At 37.7% G+C, this 24,557-nt stretch overlaps 1 protein-coding gene across 3 annotated transcripts in view; it reads right to left on the bottom strand.

The window, feature by feature from the left end:
- The window catches only part of LOC150103703 (cyclic GMP-AMP synthase-like receptor), a 162,345-nt gene that overhangs the window by 80,442 nt on the left and 57,346 nt on the right, over nt 1-24,557 (bottom strand). For all 3 annotated transcript variants that reach the window (XM_090396503.1, XM_090396504.1, XM_090396505.1), the window contains exon 3: nt 18,534-18,758. In XM_090396503.1, the coding sequence (XP_090252629.1) occupies nt 18,534-18,758 (225 nt within the window). The remainder of the gene's footprint in view (nt 1-18,533; nt 18,759-24,557) is intronic.

Here is a 24,557-nt window from a genome sequence, read left to right as displayed (position 1 = left end):
TGATCCTTGGAATGCAAAACTTAATCTGCCATATTCATCTACCCCACACAAACATATCACTTCATGATACCAATCCATCAGCCACTCACTTACCCAAGTCAACAGTCTATATTGCAATCCCATTTAAAATTTCAAATTCTGCAGTTTACACAACAGCCTTTCATGTGGTATCCAATGAAATGCCTTAGCGAAATCCAACAGCAGTGCTTTTTTTTTTTTTTTTTAATTTTCAAGCATGAAAATTAAAATGATATGAAAAGAAAACTAAAAAATTATTTACTGATATTTTACTTCATACGGTGATTATGTTTTTGGAATAAGAACAAAAAATAAGTATATAACACAGTTTGTTAAGTATAAATTTATTGTATAAGTTTATAAAAAACTTTCAAAAAATTAAATTTTGTCCATTCATCACCTTCCAAGCAAAAATTCTAAAAATTCTATTGCTAACCACACTCTCATACAATTTTTAGGAGTGACCACTTGTTCTCTCCCTTCATGCCATGCACTGAAAAAGAGCCATAAATGTCAATCCTATAAAGCCCCTTTAATAACTACATACTTCTATCATGTCCTCTCTTATTGCCTATCAGTTTTTGAAGCCTACAGACTTCTAACCTATTTCTCATAGGGAGTATTCTATAGACCTGCCACAATCTCTTGGCCACTCACCTCTGGATCCTCTCTGCCACTTTCATTTTTTCATACCTATAGAATTCCAGGTCACCAGATTTGCACACAGTAGTTCAATTTTGGCCTTATCAAAGCCTTATAAAAAGGAAGCATAATCCCTTTATCTCTGCTCTTTGGTGTGTTCTTCAACAGCCACATAACTGATGTACAGTTTTGCCCATCTTTACAATCATCATCAGCCATTGTCTATCCACTGCTGGATGAAGGCCTTTCAAAAATTACTCCAAAACTGTCTATCCATGGCTCTCCTTTCCCATGCAAATCTGATGATATCATTAATCCACTGTGATTTAGGTAGGCGTCATGGTTGTTTTTTTTCTAGTGGAATCCAATCCAGTACTTCTTTTGTCCATCAACTTGTCTTCGAACAATATGCCCAGCCCATTGCCACTTCAGATGTTTCACGCTTCCTATGATGTCAGAGACTTTGGTTTGATTTCTGATTCACGTGATCTAGTCTTGTGATACTAAGCATACTTCTTTCCATAACAAATTGTGTTGTTCTTAATTTTTGAATTCCTTTCCATTTAGTGTCCATGCTATACAGGAAGAATACATTGGTTAAAAACTTTTCTTTTCAGGCATAATGGTAGTTGGCTTTTGAATATTGAATGTAATTTTCCAAATGCTTTCCACCCAAGCATTGTGCATCTTTTAATTTCATCCATGATATTTTGTTCCATGGACATAGCTATTGAACATAACTTGGGTCTTCATTAGGTTTATCTTTAGTCCAGCTGGTTTGTTAACAATTTTGAGTTCTTGGATACGAGTCTGTAATTCATGCGTAGTTGAAGTACAGATAACTATGTCATCTGCAAAGCGTAAATGGCTTAAATATTTTCCATTTACCTTCAGACCTTTAATTTCCCAATCAAGAATTTTGAATATTTCTTCTAGGCAAGCTGTAAATAATTTCGGAGATATTGTGTCACCCTGTCTTATACCTCTTTGTATTTCCACAGTAGAGATGTTTCCATTGAAATGAAATTGCTGCTGTGGCATTGGAGCATGCTGATTTGATGGTCCTGACATAAGGCTCCTCCACTTGTTGGTTTCGTAATGCTTTAAGTATTGCACAAGTTTTTACTGAATCAAAGGCTTTATCATAATCAATAAAACCAAGACATAATGGTAACTGATATTCATTACACCATTCAATAATCTGTTGTACAACTGGAATATGGCCTTATCAATTCAATAGTTCAATTTTGGCCTTATCAAAGCCTTATAAAAAGGAATGATAATCTCTTTATCCCTGCTCATTAGTGTGTTCTTCAACAGCCACATAACTGATGTGTAATTTTGCCCATTATTACAATATGTCCTCTGAATGTCAACTAGTTAACTATAATAATTCCCAAATCCAGCAGTTCGGTTCCATCAATATACAGTACGCAGCTTGTGATCTCTTCATCCCAAATGCGTAACCTTATACTTTGCCACATTAAACTGGCAGTGATTTATCTTTGCCCATATTTCTAGCCTCTAAGTTGTCCTACTGGATCTCTGCATTATTTTCATTGACTACTGCTCTTCCCTACTTTGCATCATCAGAAAATAATTGAATATTTTTATTATTATTATTATTATTCAGGCCTCCATGGAGTCAAAGGACTCATTGTGGGAGGTCCTTCCTAAGAACATAAAGTCTGTCAAAACTCATCGAGGGGAGTTCCCCCTAAGAAACACAAAGTCTATCATACTACTCCTTAAACTCATTGACCGTTCTCGCTCTCACCACTCCATCAGACAATGCATTCCATGATTCAACCACCCTCCATGCAAAGAAACCACTCCTCACCCTCTTGCTCACAGTTTCCTTTCATAACTTCCACGGATGGCCTCTTGTCATCACTCCTTCCTGCTGTTCAACCAAGTGAAAGAACTCCCCAGTGTCAACCCTGTATTTCCTCTTCAAACAATTTCTATATCACTGATGTATGAATTAAACAGCAGAGGTACTGAGCTCTGGGTGCACCACTAGTCTTCTCCTGCACTCAACTATCCCTTACACCATTCTATGATATCTGTCTATCAACTACCTTCTTATCCAAATCACTAGGCTTCATATCCATCTCCACTTGCTCCAATTTATGCAACTGAGTTCCATGTAGAATCCTGTGAAATGCCCTCACAAAGTCCCACAGTATCATTCACTGAGTAGCCATTTCCTTGCCCAACTTCTACAACACCTTAACCACCACTCCTGAGACACTCATCATCATCATTTATGAATAGGGAAATCTAAATAGAAATAGACAAAATAGCCATAAAAATTAATAAGAAATATTGACATAACTACTTATGAGATATACTGGATTAAGTATAGTGGATGAAAGTGAGCCAAGTTGCTTTGTTTTGTGCTAAGTGGTAAATATCAGATGGTTCGTGAGCCTCATCTTCAAAAATGAAGTTAACTTACATATAGCTAAACCTGTTTTCTTGGTCTTTCTCTTCCTCTGTTTCTATTAGTGGACCTGTAGAAAGTAAGAACACTGAACATAGGTGAAGGAGAATGTCTAGGTTGATGTCCCAACCATCTGAGTTGACTTTTTTTTTTTTTAATTGTTTCTATTAGGGGTCTTTGCTGGCTTTCTTCAGGAAGGACAGTATTGGGAATGTGATCTTGCCATCTACATCTTAGTATTGTTTGAAGGCATGTTGTCCCAAAGCTACTGATGATATCATCTGCTTGCTGAGTAGTGATGTTCGATGTCTGGACACCTTATATAAATATGGCTTGAGTGCTGAAATTTCAGTATTTGTGGCGATGAGATTAGATTTCCAGATATTAGTTAGATTTTTATGGAATTGAAGAGCTTTGTGCTTTCTTTTCACTATGTCAATCAGAGTATCGATATAGGAACAAAGGTACTGAAAATCATTTTCTTCTTCCGAAATGCAGTCATTTAACCTAATATTTTCTACTCTTCTGTTCTTTAGTTTAGTTTTATTGCTATTGATTGCCCCCACCCCAATCAGTGCTGAATTTTTACATAAATTATCTAAATGGTTTTGGGAACTCTGGATGTTAGCATGCAAATCAGTACAACATCATCTGCAAAACAGAGGCTGCTCATGTGTGTTTGTCCTACTAAATCTTCAAGTTATCCCATACCCATTTCCTATGAGTCTGAATACATAATCAAGTATTCAGACTCATAGGAAAACATAGGTGACACAATTTTCATCACATAATGAAAATGATATGGTGTCTCCCTGATGAACTCAAGTGGAAATAGGAAAGCTCCCAGTCATCTCTCCATTAACCATTACTCTTGCTGATAATTATGGTATAGTTCTGCTATTGCTTTGATTATATTCAAGGGTATGATGTAATAACTGAGAATTTTGAACATCCTTTGTCTATTGATCAAATTAAAGATTTCTGAGAAATCTATAAAGCTTAAGATTAAATGACGATTTTTATCTCTTGAACCTTCTAGTTCTTGAAAAGGGTTTCTTGAAATCAAGCAGGTTTCAAAACTGCTTGAAATCAAGCAGATTTTAAAATGAAAAATAGAAACAGCGTTTCTGTTTTTCATTTTAATTATCCCATTTTAATTTTAAAAAAAATTTTAATTTAAAAAAAAATTTTAATTTTAAAAAAAATTTTAATTTTTAATTTAATTTTTTAATTTTCTCATTTTAATTTTCTGGATCGTTTACATTGCCTTTTTTTTTTTTTTTTTAGGTATTGGTATTATTAGGCCTTCTCTCCACTGATGGACAGTTGAATACAATTATGTATTACAGATATTTAACAATTGTTTCCAAACTCTTTTCCTTCATGCTTAATAGCCTCTACTATACCAATTCAGGTGATTTCTTGTTCTTTTAGGTTTGTAGTGTAGTTTCAAATTCTTGCATTTTGAAACTGTTACACAAAACAAAGAAAGATATGTGAGAGTGAAAGTGAGAAGAATGATAGTGAAAGTTGGACGTATGTTGGACCGAAAGTACGGAAACAAAGAAGGATGAATGAGAGGGAAAGTGAGAAGAGGGGGTCGAGAGTTAGAAAGTTAGAAAGATTTAATGATAGAGTGAATGTGTCGCGAGGTTCAGAAGGTGAATTGGATTGGATGAAGCAAGAAATGAAATGGATGCGGAATGAAATTAAGAGAATTCAGGTCAAAAGTATTAAAATAAATCATGATGGCATGAAAGAAATAACAAAAGATGAGCGAGTGGCATTGTATGGCGACTCCATTATTAAAGGTGTGCTGGAGGATAAAATGCACAAGGTATGTTTTCCAGGCGGTAAAATGAGTAGAGTGATTGAGGCATTGAATATGAGGCAGGAACGAGCAAAAGAGTTAATTGTATTAATTGGTACGAATGATTTGAGAGAGAACAAAGAGCATGTCAAAATGAATGTCAGGAGACTGCTTGGAAAGATAAAGGAGAATAGTGTGACAGAAAGGGTGGTCAGTGTGTTGCCTAGGTATGATTGTGGTGAAATGAGGCGGAGAGCAAGGATTATGAATGATATTCTGGCTGAAATGTGTGAGGAGATGGGAGTACAGTTTGTTAATGTGTGGAATGAGTTTGAGGGACGAAGTGAGCTGTATGGGAGCGATGGACTGCATTTGAGTGGTTATGGCGTGAGTCGCTTGGAGAGACTGCTGCTGGAAGGTAGAGAAGTGAATAGAGAGAATGAATCAGATCGAGAGGGGAGTGATGTGGAAGAGCAGGAGAGTAAGACAGGAGAGATTGAAGGAGTGGAAATGAATGTGGAAGTGAGTGGTATGAGTATAGAAAATGAGAGAATGGGTGTGCAAGAGGAGCAGGGAAACGGCGAGGCTCAGGGTGGACAGGGATACACAGCGTGAGAAAGGTGGATGCTCCAAGAGGAGGTGAGAGAATGTGTAGGCAGGAAAGTAATGGGATGATCAGGGATCAAAAGGAAACAGATGGAATTGCAAAGGGTTCAAAAATGAAGAAGCAGAAAGGGAAATGGCCCCAGTCCAGCATGGAGAGATCACATCGAGTGAGTGGTATCAGTGGAACTAGCTGTAGATCCAGAAATGAGTTGTTGTGTTTGTATACCAATGCTAGAAGTATAAGAAACAAGGCAGATGAAATGGTTGCACTAATTGCGTCTGTGCACCCACAGATTGTCGGAATAAGTGAGACATGGTTAGATGAGGATGACATCCTGACAGGAATAGAGATGGAAAGGTATGATGTGTTTCGTGAGGATAGAAGGGGTAAAAAGGGAGGGGGAGTGCTATTGATGATAGAGAAAGAGTTATGTCCATACAAGGTAGAGATGCAAGAGGGAAATGGGGCCAGTGGTTTTGAGGCAGTATGGTGTGAGATAGAGGTGAATGGAATCAAATACTTGGTGGGATGTTGTTATAGACCTGGTAATGTGGATGGTGGTGATAGTGAAATGTATAGTCAAATAAGCCAAGCAAATAAGAAAAGGGTGATCATTATGGGTGATTTTAATTATGGCAATATAGACTGGAATGAAGAGATAGCAACTGGAAGTAAAGAAAATGAGTTTCTTGAGTTTTTGAGGGATAACTACCTCAGACAGTATGCAACAGAGGGCACAAGAGGATTAAGGGTCTTGGATTTGGTCATCTCATCGGAGGATGTAATTATCAATGAGGTATCAAATCATCCACCAATTGGTGAAAGTGACCATGAGGTGATTACTTGGGTGGTTGCCAGCAGTACAAGGACCCCTGTGAAAAAAGGGTATATGTGGAACTACAATGGGGGTGATTATGAAGAGCTCAGGAGACAGCTTGCAGGTGTAGCATGGAATGAGGAGTTAGCTGGAAAAGAGATCAATGCAGCTTGGGGGATTTTCAAAAAATATTTAGTGGATGCAATGTCTAAATGTATACCACGGGTGAGAAGGTTAAATAAGTTAGGTGTGAGATGGATGAATAAAGAGATTAAGCATGCAATACAGAGAAAAAGGGCATTGTGGAGGCAGCATAAGAGAAGTGGAAGTAACCAATTTCATGAGTTCTACAAAGACCAGGCAAGGAGAGTGACTTGGTTGGTGAGAGTAGCTAAAGAGAGGTATGAACAGCAGTTAGTTAATGAAGCTAAAAAGAAACCTAGGGAGTTCTTTCGATATGTAGCCAGCAAAAGAAAGAATGATTATGGAAGGATGACATTGATTGGAGGAAATGGTATAAAGACAGCTGTTGCAGAATGTGTGGTGGAGATACTTAATGAGCAGTTCATAAAGATCTTTCAATCTTGTGAATGTGACTTCATGGAGAGATTAAGAGCAGTTGATGATGGGGAGGAGAGACTGGCTGTAAGTGAGCAAGAGGTGTTTGGGGAGTTGAGTAAACTAGATGTAAATAAGGCTGTGGGACTTGATAATATATCACCGCGTATTCTGAAGGAATGTGCCAGAGTGTTGACACCTGCCTTGACATATTTTTTTAATACTAGTCTTGCACTTGGTCAAGTCCCTAAAGAGTGGAAGGAGGGCAAGATTGTGCCACTTCATAAAGGAGGTGATCGTACTCAAGCATCAAACTATAGGCCTATCTGTGTGTCAGGTGTTGTGGTTAAGTTGTTGGAGAAGCTTGTGAGAACTAGGATCCAGAGTTGGGTTGACAACAATGGTATAATCTTTGATGGACAGCATGGATTTGCTAAAGGGAGGTCGTGTTTTAGTAATCTACTTACTTATTACAATAAAGCGACTGCTTCCTTGGACAGAGGAGAAGGATACACAGTAATATACTTGGATTTTGCAAAAGCTTTTGATAGAGTACCTCATGATAAGTTGACAGTCAAACTATAGCAGATGGGGTTGGATATTAGATTAGTGCATTGGATTGGAGACTGGCTATCTGATAGGTATCAACAAGTTGTGTATGGGGGTGCAATATCCAGGAAAAGGAAAGTCACTAGTGGAGTGCCTCAGGGATCTGTTTTAGGGCCATTACTATTTAACTTGTATATTATTGATATTGGCGAAGATTTGGATGGAGATATTCAGTTGTTTGCAGATGATGCAAAGTTGGGACGAACCATAAAGAGTAGTGAAGATGTTGTGGCCTTGCAAGAAGACTTGAATAAATTGAGTGATTGGGCAAGCAAATGGGGATGCGAGTTCAATGTTGCAAAATGTAAGGTTTTAAAATTTGGAAAACAAAGATGGGATGCAGAATTTATGCTTGGTGAGAATATATTGTTGGAAGTAGAGGAAATAAGAGATCTGGGAGTGATAGTGGATAAGGATCTAAAATTTAGGGGACACATCGCCAAAATTGTGAAGACAATACAAAGACTTCTGGGAATGATGAGGAAGACACTGATGTGTAGAAGTAGGGAGATTCTTGTTCCATTGTATAAGGCTTTGATTAGGCCACACATGGACTATTGTGCCCAGATTTGGTCACCTGGTTTTCAGAAGGATGAAGAGATGTTGGAAAGGGTGCAAAGGCGACTGACTAAGGTAGTTTCTGACCTCTGGAATGTCGAGTATGAGGAAAGATTGAAAAGATGTAATTTGCAGAGTCTCATGGAGAGAAGGAAGAGGGGAGATATGATAGAGACCTACAAGTTGGTAAGGGGTTGTTATAGGATCAATGGTGGAGAAGTTCTACAGAGAATAGTGGGAGATCAGGGGAGAACCAGAGGTCATACCTGGAAACTGTATAAAGAGGGTGTGAGTAAGGGAGTGAGAGGCAGGTTTTTTTCGTGCAGAGTTGTGAATGATTGGAATGCCTTACCTGAGAGTGTGGTGTCTGCAAGGAGTTTGAATGTGTTTAAGACCCGGTATGATGAGATGTGTGTGAGATAAAAGGACCTCCTAGATGAGTCTTTGACTCCATGAGGTCTTGTTTTAATAATAATAATAATAATAATAATAATAATAATAATAATGGGAAGTTCTTTTTGGATTACTATTCTGGCAAAGCACCTGTAGCAAAGTTCACTGATGAGTTATTCAATAGTTTTTCAAAATGGTTCTTTCAAATTAAGAGTTCTTCATTTTTGTCTTCAGGTATCTTGCCATTTTTACCTTTTATTCTTAGTCTTTTGACTATGAATAATCCAAGCCAAACATAATCCCCCCCCCAAAGATACACACTGGCCTATAATTGACAACTTCTCTCTTAGAGACTCCTTTATGCAGTGGAACTATTATGCTCTCTTTCTACTCCCTTGTCACATTATTAGAAATAGGTACAAATTAATAGTTCTGCTATTCAAGGGCTGGATGTTGATAGTGCATGGGAGGTGGTTAAGAAGTGTTTGCAGGAGGCAATGGTTGACTGTATACCAAGAATCCAAATAATAATCAAGTAGGGGTTAAATGGATGAATAACAGTATTAAGCTTGAACTGCAAAAAAAGAAACAATTGTGGAGGGAATTAAAGGAGAAAGGTGACCAGCAGGCGCAGGAACAGTATAAAGCTCAGGCCAGGATGGTAACAAGGGTGGTAAGAAAAGCAAAAGCGGATTACGGAAGAAAATTGGCCATGCAGGCTAAAGAGAATCCCAAACAGTTTTTTCAATATGTTGCAAGTAAAAGGAAAAATGCTCATGGTAGAATGATCTTAAAAAATGCTGACGGTAGGGAGCTAACCGAATCAGTCGATATTGTGGAATTACTGAGCAAGCACTTTGCAAGAGTATATCATCCAGGTGGTGACTTTGCAGGAATGGAAAAACCAACAGCTTATACTGGAATTGTGATGAATGAAGTAGAGGTAACTAGTCTATTACAGAACCTCAATGTCAATACATCTGTGGGATTGAATGGTATACCAGCTCGTGTCGTACGTGAAGCGGCTAAAAAGAATTGTCAGTGCCCTTGACCATTTTGTTTAATTTGAGCCTCAGGACTGGGTCAGTCCCAAGGGGGTGGAAAGAGGGGAAAATAGTTCTGCTGCACAAAGGTGGTTCCAAGGCTGCTGTTGAAAATTACCGGCCAATCAGCATAACAGGAATCATTATCAAGGTCTTGGAGAAAATAGTCAAGAGGAAAATACAAGATTGGATAGAAGAAAATGGGATACTGTATTGGGGACAGCATGGTTTTGTGAAGGGTAGGTCATGCCTCAGTAATTTGCTCACGTATTATAACACAGTGATGGCTGAACTGGATAAGGGTAATGGGTTTACAGTGATTCTACTGGACCTTGCTAAGGCCTTTGACAGGATACCACATGGAATTCTAATCAGTAAATTGCAGCATATGGGGATGGACATAGGGTTGGTGAGATGGATAGGAGGGTGGTTGAAAGAGAGATATCAGAGAGTGGTTTACTCAGGAGTAGAGTCCACAAAATGGCCTGTGACTAGTGGTGTGCCACAATGATCTGTTCTTGGACCACTGCTGTTTAATTTGTTCATTAATGATATAGGAAAGGATCTGAGAGGAACAGTTTATTTGTTTGCAGATGATGCGAAGTTGGGTAGGGCAATAGTGAATGCAGATGACGTCAAAATTTTGCAGGATGATTTGGATAGATTGGAGGTCTGGGCTAAGGAGAATGGATGTCAATTTAATGTGGCAAAATATACGGTTATGCATTTTGGGGTGAAAAGATTGGCGGCAGTTTACTGCATTGGTGGAACTGTGCTCCAAGAAATTGATGAGGCACGAGATTTAGGAGTGTTGGTGGATAAGGAGTTGAAGTTTAGGGGACACATTGCAAAAGTGGCCAAATCAGCTCATCAAATCACTTGGTTGCTGAAGAATACGTTGACAAGCAGAGACAAGCGGGTTATTGTTCCTCTGTATCGAGCCTTGATAAGACCCCATCTCGACTACTGTGCCCACATTTGGTCACCTAGGTTTCTTCTTGATGGGGAGGAGGTGGAGAGGATCCAGAGGCGAGTGACCAAGATGATTGAGGTCTGTGGAATGAACCTTATGAGAACAGGTTGAGGATTTGTGGGTTGCAAAAATTGGTTGATAGGCAGAGGAGAGGAAATGTGATTGAGACATTCAAATTACTGAAGGGTTTCTATAAAATTAATTCAGAAGATATTTTTGAGAACAGGGCTAGTTGTGGGAGGACTAGGGAACATCCATGGAAACTGGGCAAAAGTGTGGTTAGTAAAGGTATTAGAGCTGGGTTCTTTACTTTTAGAGTAGTGAATGAGTAGAATGCGCTCCCTGAGTCTGTGGTGGATGCTATGACAGTGAATGAGTTTAAGGTGAGGTATGATAGATACTGTATGAATGTCGAATAGTTGTGATGAATATGATTTGGGGCCTCCCTCGATGAGTCTAATGACTCCCTGGAGTTGCCCGTAATAATAGTAATAATAGTAATAGTAATTAAACAGCTGGTTAGAGGAGGTGCCAATTCCCTTGCAAATTCTCATAATACATAGGCTGATATGCAATCTAACCTTGTGGACCAAGTACTTCCAATTGTACCTCTATTCCATCATATGTCACATTAGCACTGGCATATCTCCGAACTGGATAGTACACACTTGAAAAAATGATAACTCAGTAACTCGAGTATCTCATTTGCTTCTATCACATTCTTACCACAACACTCAAACTCATCTTTCCTGAGCCATTCTTCCTTCTACTTGCTATATAACAGGAATTACTTTAGACTCATAGCGAGGTCAAAAGAAATAAATATGATCAGAAAGGCCAAAGAAATAAGCTTTGGCCTTGTTCACCATACTGGTCACTCTTCCTGCCTGTGCCTTGTATTGCTCATGGACATGCTGATCTTTTTTCTTTTTTTTTTTATACTCCTTCTACAACTTTTTTCTTTGTCAATAACTCCTGCTTAATGAAGCCATTCATCCAACACTCACCTGATTTATCTTCCTGATTCTGCGTATAGTCTGACACTGCTAACTCCAAGCACCCCTTGACTGTATCCCATGCATTGCTAACATCTATCCCCCCCCCCCCCTCCAAATTCTTACGCCATGCCACTGCTCTAAGCTGACTTCTCAGTTTGTCATAATCATCTGCTTTGCAATTCCACATACACAATGTGCCTGTTAAGTAATGAGACAACAATTATTATATCAAACAAAGAACTATATTTGGAATTGTCAATTATACAGATTCAAAATAATCTCTCTCTCCAACTCCATTCAATGAGGAATGAATATTGTCTCAGGTAATTATCTCTTAACAGCTGTATGGAAATCAACGTGGCCATCCTTGTTCCAATTTATGTCCCCATAGCTGAAGTCTGCCATAATAATTACTCAACCTGCATTGTGCCAATTTGTCATTTACATTCTATTTGCATGACATTTACACCTTGTATCACCTGGCTTATAGCAGAAAAAGTGATATACCTCTACCTCCCTGTTTTCCTAATGCAGTTGTACTATTTTGGAGTTTAATTCTTCTTAATATCATTAGAAGAATTAAACTTCTAATGATATTACAAGTTTAATTCTTCTAATATTCTCCCATTCTGTTCCTTCTGTCCTTTCTGAAAATACTATACTGAAAAACACCATGCATTCTATCCTTATATATTACCATAAACCAAATCTCACTTATGCACATATCTTTTGGCTAAGTTGTACTAACCAATACATTCCAAATACAGGTATTATTTCTGGGAAAATTTCCATGTTACTCCTTTCAGAACACACACACAAAGAATACAAATACACATTCAAACACACCAACTATAAACTGGTGTTCACGACAAACCAAAAATTGGCAACATTTCTAAAACCTACACAATTTCACACACACACACACAAAGAAATACTAGAATGCCACTATGTAGTTTACAAATTTCCTTGCCAACAAGATTGTGATGCCACCTACACAGTTTCTATAATCAGATCTTTATGGGCAAGACAACAAAGAATATTACTGTGACTGCAGCATACTAATTCCAGAGCATCTTATCAATAAGAAATGCAATAACCAAAAGAAAAACAGGACACAAAATACAGGAAAAACAAAAACAGCAGTCCATGCCCTTAAAACAGAAGCGTACCCCACAAATCAACAATGCCATAATAATAGACATACAGGAAAATGAAACAATGCTTAGAATACGATAGCAATAAAATGTGACAAAAACTCAATAAACGTCCATGGTCCTACATAATCTCCGAGAGTTGGAAGCTCCATAGCATAAAAATTAGGTCACGACTCTGCCCAATAGGAAACAACACAGAAACACCAAGCCGGCATGACATAGCCTCCACTTCCCCCATGAGCTCCAAACACAATGCACTGTACAAACAGCTCACATCCCGTTACTCACACCCCTGATCTTATCCCATCATATCTTTCCCCTAAAATTTTTATTTAAGGGAAGGATATGATGGGATAATTTCTCATCATATCCTTCCCAAAAATTTCTATTTCATCCTCTTCTCAAGGTATTCTCTGCCCACCTTTAATAATATAAAAAAACCTGGGTTTTTCAAAAATTTCACATACCCCTTGCCTCAACAATAATACCCCCACATTTTCCAATCTCCCTTCCTTTCAATCATACTTCCTTCTTTTAACAGCAGATGAATGTATATCTCCACATGCCAGGATGCCACTAAATAAGAAAACAGCCAGCAAATATTTTGGACTAAGAAATTAATCCAAAATATATCTTATACTTGAAACCATGTAACATATGCACCATTACAACATGCTCTACAACTTCAAGCTTAAATTAACTAGTTCCTCTCTTTTTTTTTTTTTTTTTGTTACAAGAAATGACAACTCCAGAATATTATTTTCATATAACTTCAACTGACACTGGAAAATGTGGGATGTCTGAGGAATACTGTAATTAGGCATTTCATCATTTAGTATTCCAGTCCAGTATTCAAGAAAGCATTTTGTGATATATATGTATATATTTTTTTAATTGTAACTGGCTTATCTTTGTACCATATACTTTAATTTACATATCTATGGATTTTACAATTCAAAATAGTTTAACCAAAAATCAACTGAACAGAGGTTGGCAGACACATCTGAAAATTAAGCTTTATTGAGTTAATCTTTATGTTGAATATGTATAGTATTCCTATATAAAGTGTTAAATGACCTTTGCTAATAGATTTAGTTCTGTACAAGATGTGAAAGCAAAGCAGAAGAAAATGAAAGTTAGTGGAATGAGTTCACCACACTGTTCCAGCAAATTCTTGAGGAATTTACGTTCATAGTGAATAGAATGTACCTTCTGAAAAGTCTTGCAATAATAAGTGTAAGAGTAAGAAGAGCTGCAGATTGAGATAAGTATTCTTGGAATAATTAAGTATATATGAGTGTTTGTTTGAGTAAGTGCTGCTGTAAAAGTTGTGCGCTAGCATTATTATTAGTGTGGGAAATTTTGCTTTGCTTAAACTTAATTACAAATTCATTGTTATTATTAAACTTTAGAGTGTTGATCAGCAGATTAAACATGGCGGCGGCTTTGTCATTCCATGATTTTAACTTAGATTTCAGTCATTTCGTTAAGTGTGAGGTGTGTTATATGTATTCTTTCGATTACATAAATGATTTGTGGATGTCTAGGGAGGATAGAAGGAGGGTGTGTGCAAACTGTGACCTGAACGAGGAGTTGATGAATGAAAATACGAAATTGATGAGAAAGTGTTAGTAGCGAGAATCATTCATGTTCGAAAGAGAAGGATGGTGTGAAAGAGAAGTGAAAGAATGTTAAAAAAAATCAGTAAAAAAGAAAACGAGTGATTTAAAATCCGTAACAATTAATAAGGATGAAAGTGAGGTGAGAGTGGCGGAAGGAAATGAAATTGAGAGAATGAATGAAACTGGAAATGGCGTGATGCAGTAATCGAAAGTGGAAAAAATCGAAAGAATGAATGATAGCGAAAGTCAGATGCATGTTGGACAGAAAGTATGGAAGCACAGAAGGATGAATGAGAGTGAAAGTGAGAAGAGAATGTTGAGAGGTAGAAAATTAGAAAAAAGAATGACAGAGAGAATGAGATGCGAGATTCGGAAGTTGAATTGGATGAGAAAAGAGATGAAAGGGATGCGGAATGAAATTAAGAAAATTCAGGCAAAAACTATTAAAACTAATCACGATGGCATGAAAGAGTGTAACGAAAGATGAGCAAGTGGTGTTGTATGGCAACTCCATTATTAAAGGTGTGCTGGATGATAGGATGCACAAGGCATAATTTCCAGGCAGTAAAATGAGTCGAGTGATTGAGACATTAGATATCAGGAGAGAGCGAGCAAAGGAGTTGATGGTTTTAATCGACATGAATGATTTGACAGAGGACAAAGAGCAATCTCCTGACATCAGAATGGATGTCAGGAGGCTGCTTAGAAGGATAAAAGAGAATAGTGTGACAGGAAGGGTAGTCAGCGTGTTGCCTAGGTATGACTGTGGTGAGATGAAGCAGATAGCAAGGATTATGAATGATATGCTGGTTGAAATGTGTGAGAAGATGCAAGTACAGTTTGTTAATGTGTGGAATAAGTTTGAAGGAAGAAGCGAACTGTATGGGTGCAATGGACTGCATTTGAATGGTTATGGTGTGAGTCGCTTGGTGAGACCGCTGATGGAAGGTAGAGAAATGAATAGAATGAGAGAGAATGAATCAGATCGAGTGGGAAGTGATGTGGAAGAGCAGGAGAATAAGACAGGAGAGATTGAAGAGGTGGTTATGAATGAGGAAGTGAGTGGTATGAGTATAGAAAATGAGAGAACGGGTGTGCAAGAGGAGCAGGGAAATGGGGAGGCTCAGGGTGGACAGGAGTACACAGCATGAGAAAGGTGGATTCTCCGAGAGGAGGTGAGAGCATGTGTAGACAGGAAAGTAATGGGATGACCTGGGATCAAGAGGAAACAGATGGAATTGAAAAGGGTTTTAAAATGAAGAAGCAGAAAGGGAAATGGCGAAAGGAAAAGGGAGGTATCAAATCATCCACCACCTGGTGAGAGTGACCATGAGGTGATTACATGGGTGATTGCCAGCAGTGTGAGGATCTCTGTGAGTAAAGGATATATGTGGAACTACAAGGGGGGGGGGGTGATTATGAAGACTTCACGAGACAGCTTGCGGGTGAAGCATGGAATTGGAAGTTAGCTGGAAAAGAGATCAATGCAGCTAGAGGGATTTTAAAAAACTATCCAGTAGATTCAATGTCTAAGTGTATTCCAAGGGTGAGAAGGTTAATAAGGTAGGTGTGAGATAGATGAATAAAGAGATTAAGCATGCGATACAGAGAAGAGGGCATTGTAGAGGAAGCATAAGAGAAGTGGAAATAACCACTTCCATGAGGTCTACAAAGACCAGGCAAGGTGGGCGACTTGGTTGGTGAGAGTAGATAAAGAGAGGTATGAACAGCAGTTAGCTAATCAAGCCAAAAAGGAGTTCTTTCGATATGTAGCCAGAAAAAGAAAGAATGATTATGGAAGGATGACATTCATTGGAGAAAATGGTATAAAGACAGCTGTTGCAGAATGTGTGGTGGAGATATTTAATGAGCAATTCATAAAGGTCTTTCAATCTTGTGAATGTGACTTCATGGAGAGATTGAGAGCAGTAGATGATGGGGAGGAGAGACTGACTATAAGTGAGCAAGAGGTGTATGGGGAGTTGAGTAAAGTAGATGTTAATAAGGCTGTGGGACTTCAAAATATATTGCGACATATTCTGAAAGAATACACCAGGGATTTGAATCCTCTCTTGAAATATTTTTTAATACGAGTCTTGCAATCAGTCAAGTCCCTAAGGAGTGGAAGGAGGGCAATATTGTGCCACGTAATAAAGGAGGTGATCAGACTCAAGCATCAAACTATAGGCCTATCTGTGTGTCAGGTGTTGTGGTTAAGTTGTTGGAGAAGCTTGTGAGAACTAGGATCCAGAGTTGGGTTGACAACAATGGTATTATCTTTGATGGACAGCATGGATTTGCTAACGGGTGTTTTAGTAATCTACTTACTTATTACAATAAAGTGACTACTTCCTTGGACAGTAATATACATGGATTTCACAAAGCCTTTTGATCTCTTATGAGCAATTCATAAGAGATCAAAAGGAAAAGGAAAGTCACTAGTGGAGTGCCTCAGGGGTCTGTTTTGGGGCCATTACTGTTTATCTTGTATATTAATGATATAGGTGAAGATTTGGATGGAGATATTCAGTTGTTTGCGGATGATGCAAAGATCCAGAGATGATGTTATAGCCTTACAAGACTTGAATAAATTGAGTGATTGGGCATGGAAATGGAGATTTGAGTTTAATGTTGCAAAATGTAAAGTTTTAAAATTTGGAAAACGAAGATGGGATGCAGTATTTATGCTTGGTGAGGATATATTGTTGGAGGTGGAAGAAATAAGAGATCTGCGGGTGATAGTGGATAAGGATCTGAAATTTAGAGGACACAGCCAAAATTGTGAAGAAAATACAAAGACTTCTGGGAATGATGCAGAGGACATTAATGTGTAGAAGTATTGACATTCTTGTTCCATTGTATAAGGCTTTGATTAGGCCACACATGGACTATTGTGCCCAGATTTGGTCACCTGGTTTTCAGAAGGATGAAGAGATGTTGCAAAGGTCCAAATTGACTAATGTAGTTTCTGACCTCTGGAATTTCGAGTATGAGGAAAGATTGAGAAGATGTAATTTGCAGAGTCTGGTGGACAGGAGGAAGAGGGGAGATATGATAGAGACCTACAAGTTAGTAAGGGGTTGTTATAGGATCAATGCTGGAGAAGTTCTACAGAAAATAGTGGAAGATCAGGGGAGAACCAGAGGTCATCCCTGGAAACTGTATAAAGAGGGTATGAGGAGGGGAGTAAGAGGCAGGGTTTTTTCTTGCAGAGTTATGAATGATTGGAATGTTTTGCCTGAGAGTGTGGTGTCTGCAAGGAGTTTGAATGTGTTCAAGGCACGGTATCATGAGCTATGTGTGTGATAAAAGGACCTTCCAGATGAGTCTGACTCCATGAGATCTTGGGGTAATAATAATAATGATCTCAGAAATGTTCAACAAAATACTCATTTATCATATGTTGAGCATGCCAATGACTACAATTTAAAGAATGTATGAGGGACATCCAGAAAGTAAGTTCCAATGGGCTGTCAGAGAAAAAAAAAAATATACTTACAAAAAAAACTTTATTGGAAATTAAAGCAGACATATTTCACTACTTTTCTAGATAATGTCCATCATTGTTCAGGCACATCATAGTAGGGCACCAAGAATTGTATACCTTCGTCATAGAAGGTATACAACTATATACTGTCGCAAACCATGTATTGACTGCTTCTTTGACTTGTTCGTCATCTTGAAACTGCCAGCCACCAAGGAAAGATTTCTGATGTTTGAACAGGTGAAAGTCGCTTAGCATGAGGTCAGAACTATATAGGGGATGATGGAATTGTTCCCAGTCGAAGGTGGTGAGAGGTTGTTGTGTTACGTTGGCCGTGTGTGAGTAGGCGTTATCATGAATCAAAACAACGCCCCTGGAAAGCATGCCACGTCGTTTATTCTGGATCGCACGATGCAGTTTCTTAAGGGTTTGGCAGTACATACTCGATTTTACATGCAAAGGATGATTCAATTTTCTTAGACATTATAAACACATACCAAGAATCATACGCACTGCGAGAATGTCTGAAAATGGCAACAATGCCTTGCAAAGGAATCAACAAACTTAGCACACATGCACACCATTGCAATTAAAGATCTGCAGTGAAAATGTTTAAAAACAGAACTTACTTTCTGGATATTCCTCGTATTATAGATACTCTCTACTCAGAAACAAATTTATGCTGCATTTTAATATAAAACAGATTCTATAACAACTGTTTAAATAATAATTTATAATAAACTATCTAATTAGTATACATCAATCTGCAATCTACTTTACCAAAGAAAGTAATAAACATACATGTTGTACTCCTTGTATCTGAGGAAACTGCTTTGTATGATATAATATATCGCACATACTCTGAAACCAACTTCTAATACTTTGGGGCATCAGATTGTTTCTTTTGTCAAAATGCTTTTCTAATATGCGCAGCTTGTCCCAGCTTGGATGCTTATTTAATAAAGTAACAACTGAATGTTTCAGGTGAAACTGTGCTACACTTGGATTAATTTGATTAGGTATAATCTGGAATAAAATCAAGAAATAAATATTCAGATAAGTTTTTATTTATAAATTAAATTAAAATTCATGACAAAATAAATTATATACAACATCATAATAAAATAAATTATATACAATACCAGTAGCCTCATTTGCATCTTCTGCATTAGGCTCCCGAACGCAGACTTGAGTTCAAGTCTAGTTGGCAATTGGAAGAACGTTTTCTAAGCCTATCTTCAACCAGTTCCCAAGTGAGTTGATCTCTGTCACAGAAGCAGGTTTTTCATCCTGTAAACTCAAGAAAATCGACCATAGAACCCACATTATTTCAGACAGTAACATATCCTGTTATGGTTAGGTACCAAGTGATGGCAGTACTTGTTTGCCTATCTCTTCATTGGTGTCATCTGTAATTAGTGATAGACATGGGCTAGCTATCTCTGATTGGTTACCAGTGGAGATTGAACTGCCCACTCAGTCTCCAAAAGTTAGACAGAGTTTAAAGGCCTTGTCTACTCCCTATAACAAAGTAAAAGGCATTAGCTGATTTTGATTTTTTTTGATTGATTACAATACCATACTTATTTGCAGAGTTATTTCTAGTAATTTCTTTCCCCTCTCTTCACCTATAATAATGAAAACATAACTTTACAATGTAGATATAATACAGATGCACAAGATATCAAAGCTACTGTATTCTATTTTTAAAATTTGCAACATATCCAAACTGGTGTCTTGTGGAAATGGCATTTACTTTCATAGTACTTGGCTGTCCAAAGAAAGATTGTTATAAGGTTAATTCTTCTCTCTAAACAGAGGAATTTTTTCTAGGCCTTTCTTTGGTTGATCCATAAATTAGTTAATATCTGGCATGAGCAAGCAGTATTTCCTCTCCTGAAAATTCAGATTTTTAGCTCAATATCTCAAAAATCGACCGTAGAACTCACATTATTACAGACAATAATATGAGTGCTAGTTGTTTAGGCCATAAGATGGTGGCATCTGTCTCTGTACTATCTCACAAGAAAGCCTTAGTTCAATGATAGCTTGGACTTATCAGCCAAGAATGAAGGATGAAGACTGTCTGCCTACTTGTCTTCAAAAGTAATTAGGGTTAAAGGAGCTCTGCCTCTTCCCTTTGGGGAATAAAAGGTATTAGAGAATTTATTTTTATTTTATCCAAATTATAAATTTAAGTCAAGAACACAGAATGGCACAGAATACAAATCACACTGTGGCATGGATATTTGTGAACATACACCAAAAGATATATGGCTCTTTCTTTGATAATAACTTATTAATTTTAAATCCTTTCCAAATTGTGAAAATTCTGTGGATCTGGCAGAAAAACTTCCATCTACAAAATAACTCACTTTCATCAAAAATTATAAATGACACAGCTTCTTCCTCTTGATGGTGTTTCATCAAGGAAAATACAGGGGATAGGTGGTGACAGAGAGAAATGGCCAAGGGCAAGGGTGAAAAAGTAACAGCTGAGAGGATAGGTTACCGATCCAGAAATAAAGTACTGTACTGTGCTTATTGGAGACACAAAGTGGCTACTGTCATGATTTGTCATTACAGCAGCAATGACACATGGCCACCTGCTGTGTGTTATCTCTACACAAATACAAAGGTAGACTCACTGAATTACAGACCAGTTTGTATTCCATTAGAATACATGATTGGGTGGACAGGTTTGCTGAATGCACTCGATACTCTCTGGTGTTAACTAAGAAGCCAGCAGTTCCTTCATTCAAGACCAAACCTGTTTGAGATACTTTGGGAGCCTTACTGATCAACAGCAGCACATAAATCTTGATGCTACTTACCCTGCCAGGTTGTGCCTAGAGGGAGTCTGAGTATAGCACCTTGCAGTTGGTACTGTCAAGGCCATGCTTGAAGTCTGGGCACTCCCTGTGTGGTTATGTTCACAAATGATTCACCCTTGCTGCATATCCCTATATATACTTAAAGATTTTAGATGTATTCCTGCACTAGGATAGCATCACTGGTGAAAATAAAATATCCCACAAAAATCAACAAAAAAAAATTTCAAAAAATATCAAAAATACAACAAAATAATATTTTATACAGAAACCACTTCCACATTAACTTTATCAACATTTGGGGTTTAATTCAAATTGGAATTTAATTCAAGGCCATGCTTGAAGTCTGGGCACAGGGAGTGCCCAGACTTCAAGCATGGCCTTGACAGTACCAACTGCAAGGTGCTATACTCAGACTCCCTCTAGGCACAACCTGGCAGGGTAAGTAGCATCAAGATTTATGTGCTGCTGTTGATCATCGACTTCACATCGACTTTCCACATTAGAACATGCATACTGCCTGCTATGGTGGTTCATCCTTACATCATTTTGCTGCTTTCATTTGTGGCTGCCTTTACTGATCTCCTAATTCTCATGCCTATACTGGCTGTTTTATTTATTTATCTCTGAAAACCAATTGCATATTGTGTACCTACCCAGAAAGAGACAGATTAACCTTCCTTGGAGATTTCAACATTCATAATCCACATTAAAATACTGTTCTCACATTTTGGATGGTGCACTCAAAATTCACTAAAGAATTCTGTATTGTATACTGAAAAGGTCAATCTACCTAATAAGGTATCTTTTATCTCACGGACACCCTCCAGTCACTCTCTTATAGGCAATCTGTTTCAGCATTATGCTTTATAGGTACCTTTATGAACAATGCTCCTCTGAACCATTTCTCTATTTTCTTCTAAATCTTATAAGAACACAAGCATCTATAACACTTCAACTCAAAACATGTCAAACTAACTTCTGTCCTTCTTTATTCCATTAGCCCCTGTCCTTTAGAACAGCCTTCCCAATACCATGTACCCCAGTGATACAACCTTCATCATTTCAAGAAACTTGTCAATAGATTCCTTCATTCTACTTAAGCACCTGAAAACACATCGGGTTATATATCACACACAGCAAGTTACGGGTGCAATGGTCCAGTCAAGAAAGAAAGGTCCAGTCAAGAATTAAAAAAAAAAAAAATACCTGATAGAGAAGGAAAAAAAGTTATATGCTAAAATACCTATATATATATATATATACTTTATTTTTCCACATAGTCATCATTGACTTCCAGGCAGTTTTGGTAATGCAGCACGAACTTCTTCATACCCACATCAAAAAAGTCTGCTGTCAGTGAGTTCAACCACTGAGTCATGCTTTTCTTCAGTTCCTCATCTTCTTCAAAGGGCTGAGATGGGATCCACTGCTTATATTCAAGAACCATGAGGTAGTCACTGAGTGTCAGGTTGAAGCTATAGGTGGGTGGTCTGAAAGTTCCACCCAAACTTCTGAATTTGCTGGACAATTCAAGCTACAGTGTGAACTTGCATGTTGACATGCAAAAGCATGATCCCTGATGACAGCATTCCTCATCTTTTGAACTGAACTGCTCATTTGAGTTTCTTCAGCATTTCACAATATGCATCAGCATTAACTGTGGTTCCTTGCTGAATAAAATTGATGATCAAGGTCCCTTTTCAACCCCAGAAGACAATGGTCGACATTTTTTTTTTTTTTACTGACAGTGCATGTTTGAATTATTTTGCTATTGGAGATGATGAATGCTTCCACTTCATTGAGTGGTGTTGTCTGTGTACAAATTCACATTTCATCACCAGTCATGATACAAGAAAAAGTTCTTCTCCATCATTTTAGTAATGCTTCAAAAATTTTTCAGCTAAATCTACTCATGCTGTTTGTGCACATCGGTCAGCATTTCTGGTACCTCATCTGACACAATTTCTTATACCCCAGCTTTTCTGTCACAATTTCATAAATGACTGAATGTGAAACTTCAAATTCAAAAGAAAGTTCTGTAACTGTGAAGCAATAATTTATGAATTTTTTTTTTACTGTTTCCACCAAATCATTATCACCGCACTTGGTCAGCCAGTGTGTTCTTCATCATGTACATTGTCGTGCCCTTCTTTAAACAAATGACACAATTTGCCTACCTTACTGTCACTCATTCTGTTAAGCCTGTAAATCTTACACAGCCATCGGTAAATTTCTGTGACACTATTATTTTACACCAACAAAAATTGTATCACACCATGAACCTCACAACTGGCAGGATTTTTTTATTTCAGCACTCATTATGAATTATTTGTAGAAGACAACAAATGATAATGTGATGAACGTAAAATGATCAACAGCTAGCTAATGAATCACTCTATGCTACCATGCATAATCCCACTCCCATATCTTATTTGGCAGTAAATTCTGAACGGACCCTTACTTTCTGGATGCACCTCATATATTGTCTGCACATGAATGCCAAAGAGCATCAGAAACAAACAGATAGTCTGTTTGCCTTGGTGAGCAGATTATGGTCTTAGTGAGACCTGACCATCAGATTCAAATATACTAACTGGTACTGGATGTAAAGGATGCAGTATTTTTAGGAAGGATAGGCAGGATAGCAGAGGAGAGGGTTTGTACTAGTAGCAATACTAGTAATAAATTTCCCTTTGGCAGCAAGTTTGAAGCCTTCTGGTGTGAGGTGTCAAACAAGATCAAATCCATAGTAAGGTGCTGTTACAGATCCAGTAGATAGGTTGCTAGTGACGAAGAAATGCATTGCCAAATCTGAGTAATGATTGGATAGGAGTGAAATTTCACGAGAAGAATGAAACCTAATGTATTGACCTGTTGCAAGACAACTTTCTCATGTCACAGAAGGAACTCGAGGTAAAAGAGTGTTAGATCTAATTATAGCATCAGAGGGGAGGGGGTAGTTAAAAAAACATGACAGTTCTGCCTCTGGCTGGTAACAGTGAATCATGCTGTACTGACATTGGAAGTGGCTAAGTTTATGGATATACCATTCAGAAAAGGTTACATGCTGCTGAACCACAAAGCAAGAAGTTATGACCAGTTGATGAGTAAACTAGTTCTGTGCATGGTATCGTTTGAATGGAAGGACCGTTTGAATAGAAAATACATTAATGATGCAATATCAAAATGTGTCTCTAGAGTTTGAAGAATAAATAGAGAAGTGAAATCTTATTAAGCAAGAGATTCATAAGAAAAAGATGACGTGGAAGGAAAAATATATGCATAAGGATGATGTCAATTAAGAAAATTATAAAGAGTTACAGAAAGCTAAGTCGGAATATGAAAGAAAAAACTGTCTGTTTCTTTCAGTAAATGGAGGTGATGGGATATGAGCATAGAGTCTAAAAGACCATTCAAATCAACTGGCTGTTTCCTTGACTAGGCTATTTAATTTGACCTTCAGAATACGAAGATTCTACAGGAGTGAAAAGAATAGACAACAATACCATTGCACATGGATAGTACAAAGACTGATGTGCCTAACTATCGAACTACCAGCATCTCTAAAGTAGTGAAGGTTTGGGAAAAGTTAGTAAGAGTTCATATACAGAAATGGGTTGAGAGACAATCTTTACTTTGCAATGAACAGTATGGGTTTACTAAGGGAGGGTCATGTTGAGCAACTTGCTCACAATTTATAATAATGTTACTGTTGAGTTACACAAGGGGAATAAATACACAATACTTAGATTTTGTTAATGCTTCTTATGGAAAGCTGTTGTATAAAGAGGATGGCTGATTGATAGATATCAAAAGGGTGTATGGAGAATGTGAGTCTGCAAGATTTAAGGTAAACGATGGTGTTCCACAGATATCAATTCTTGATACATTATCATTCAAACTTTATGTTAATGACATTGGGAAATATTTGAGAGGTGATGTACAGCTATTTGCTGATGATGCAAAGACAGGGAGAGTAATCAGGAATAAT

This window comes from Typopeltis vanoorti, chromosome 8 (genome assembly GCF_054136105.1).
Source record: "Typopeltis vanoorti isolate ZY-2024b chromosome 8, IOZ_Tvanoo_1.0, whole genome shotgun sequence".
NCBI classification, from domain to species: Eukaryota; Metazoa; Arthropoda; class Arachnida; order Uropygi; family Thelyphonidae; genus Typopeltis; species Typopeltis vanoorti.
The sequence above is the reverse complement of the archived record's forward strand: the minus strand, read 5'-3'. Positions and strand labels throughout refer to the sequence as shown.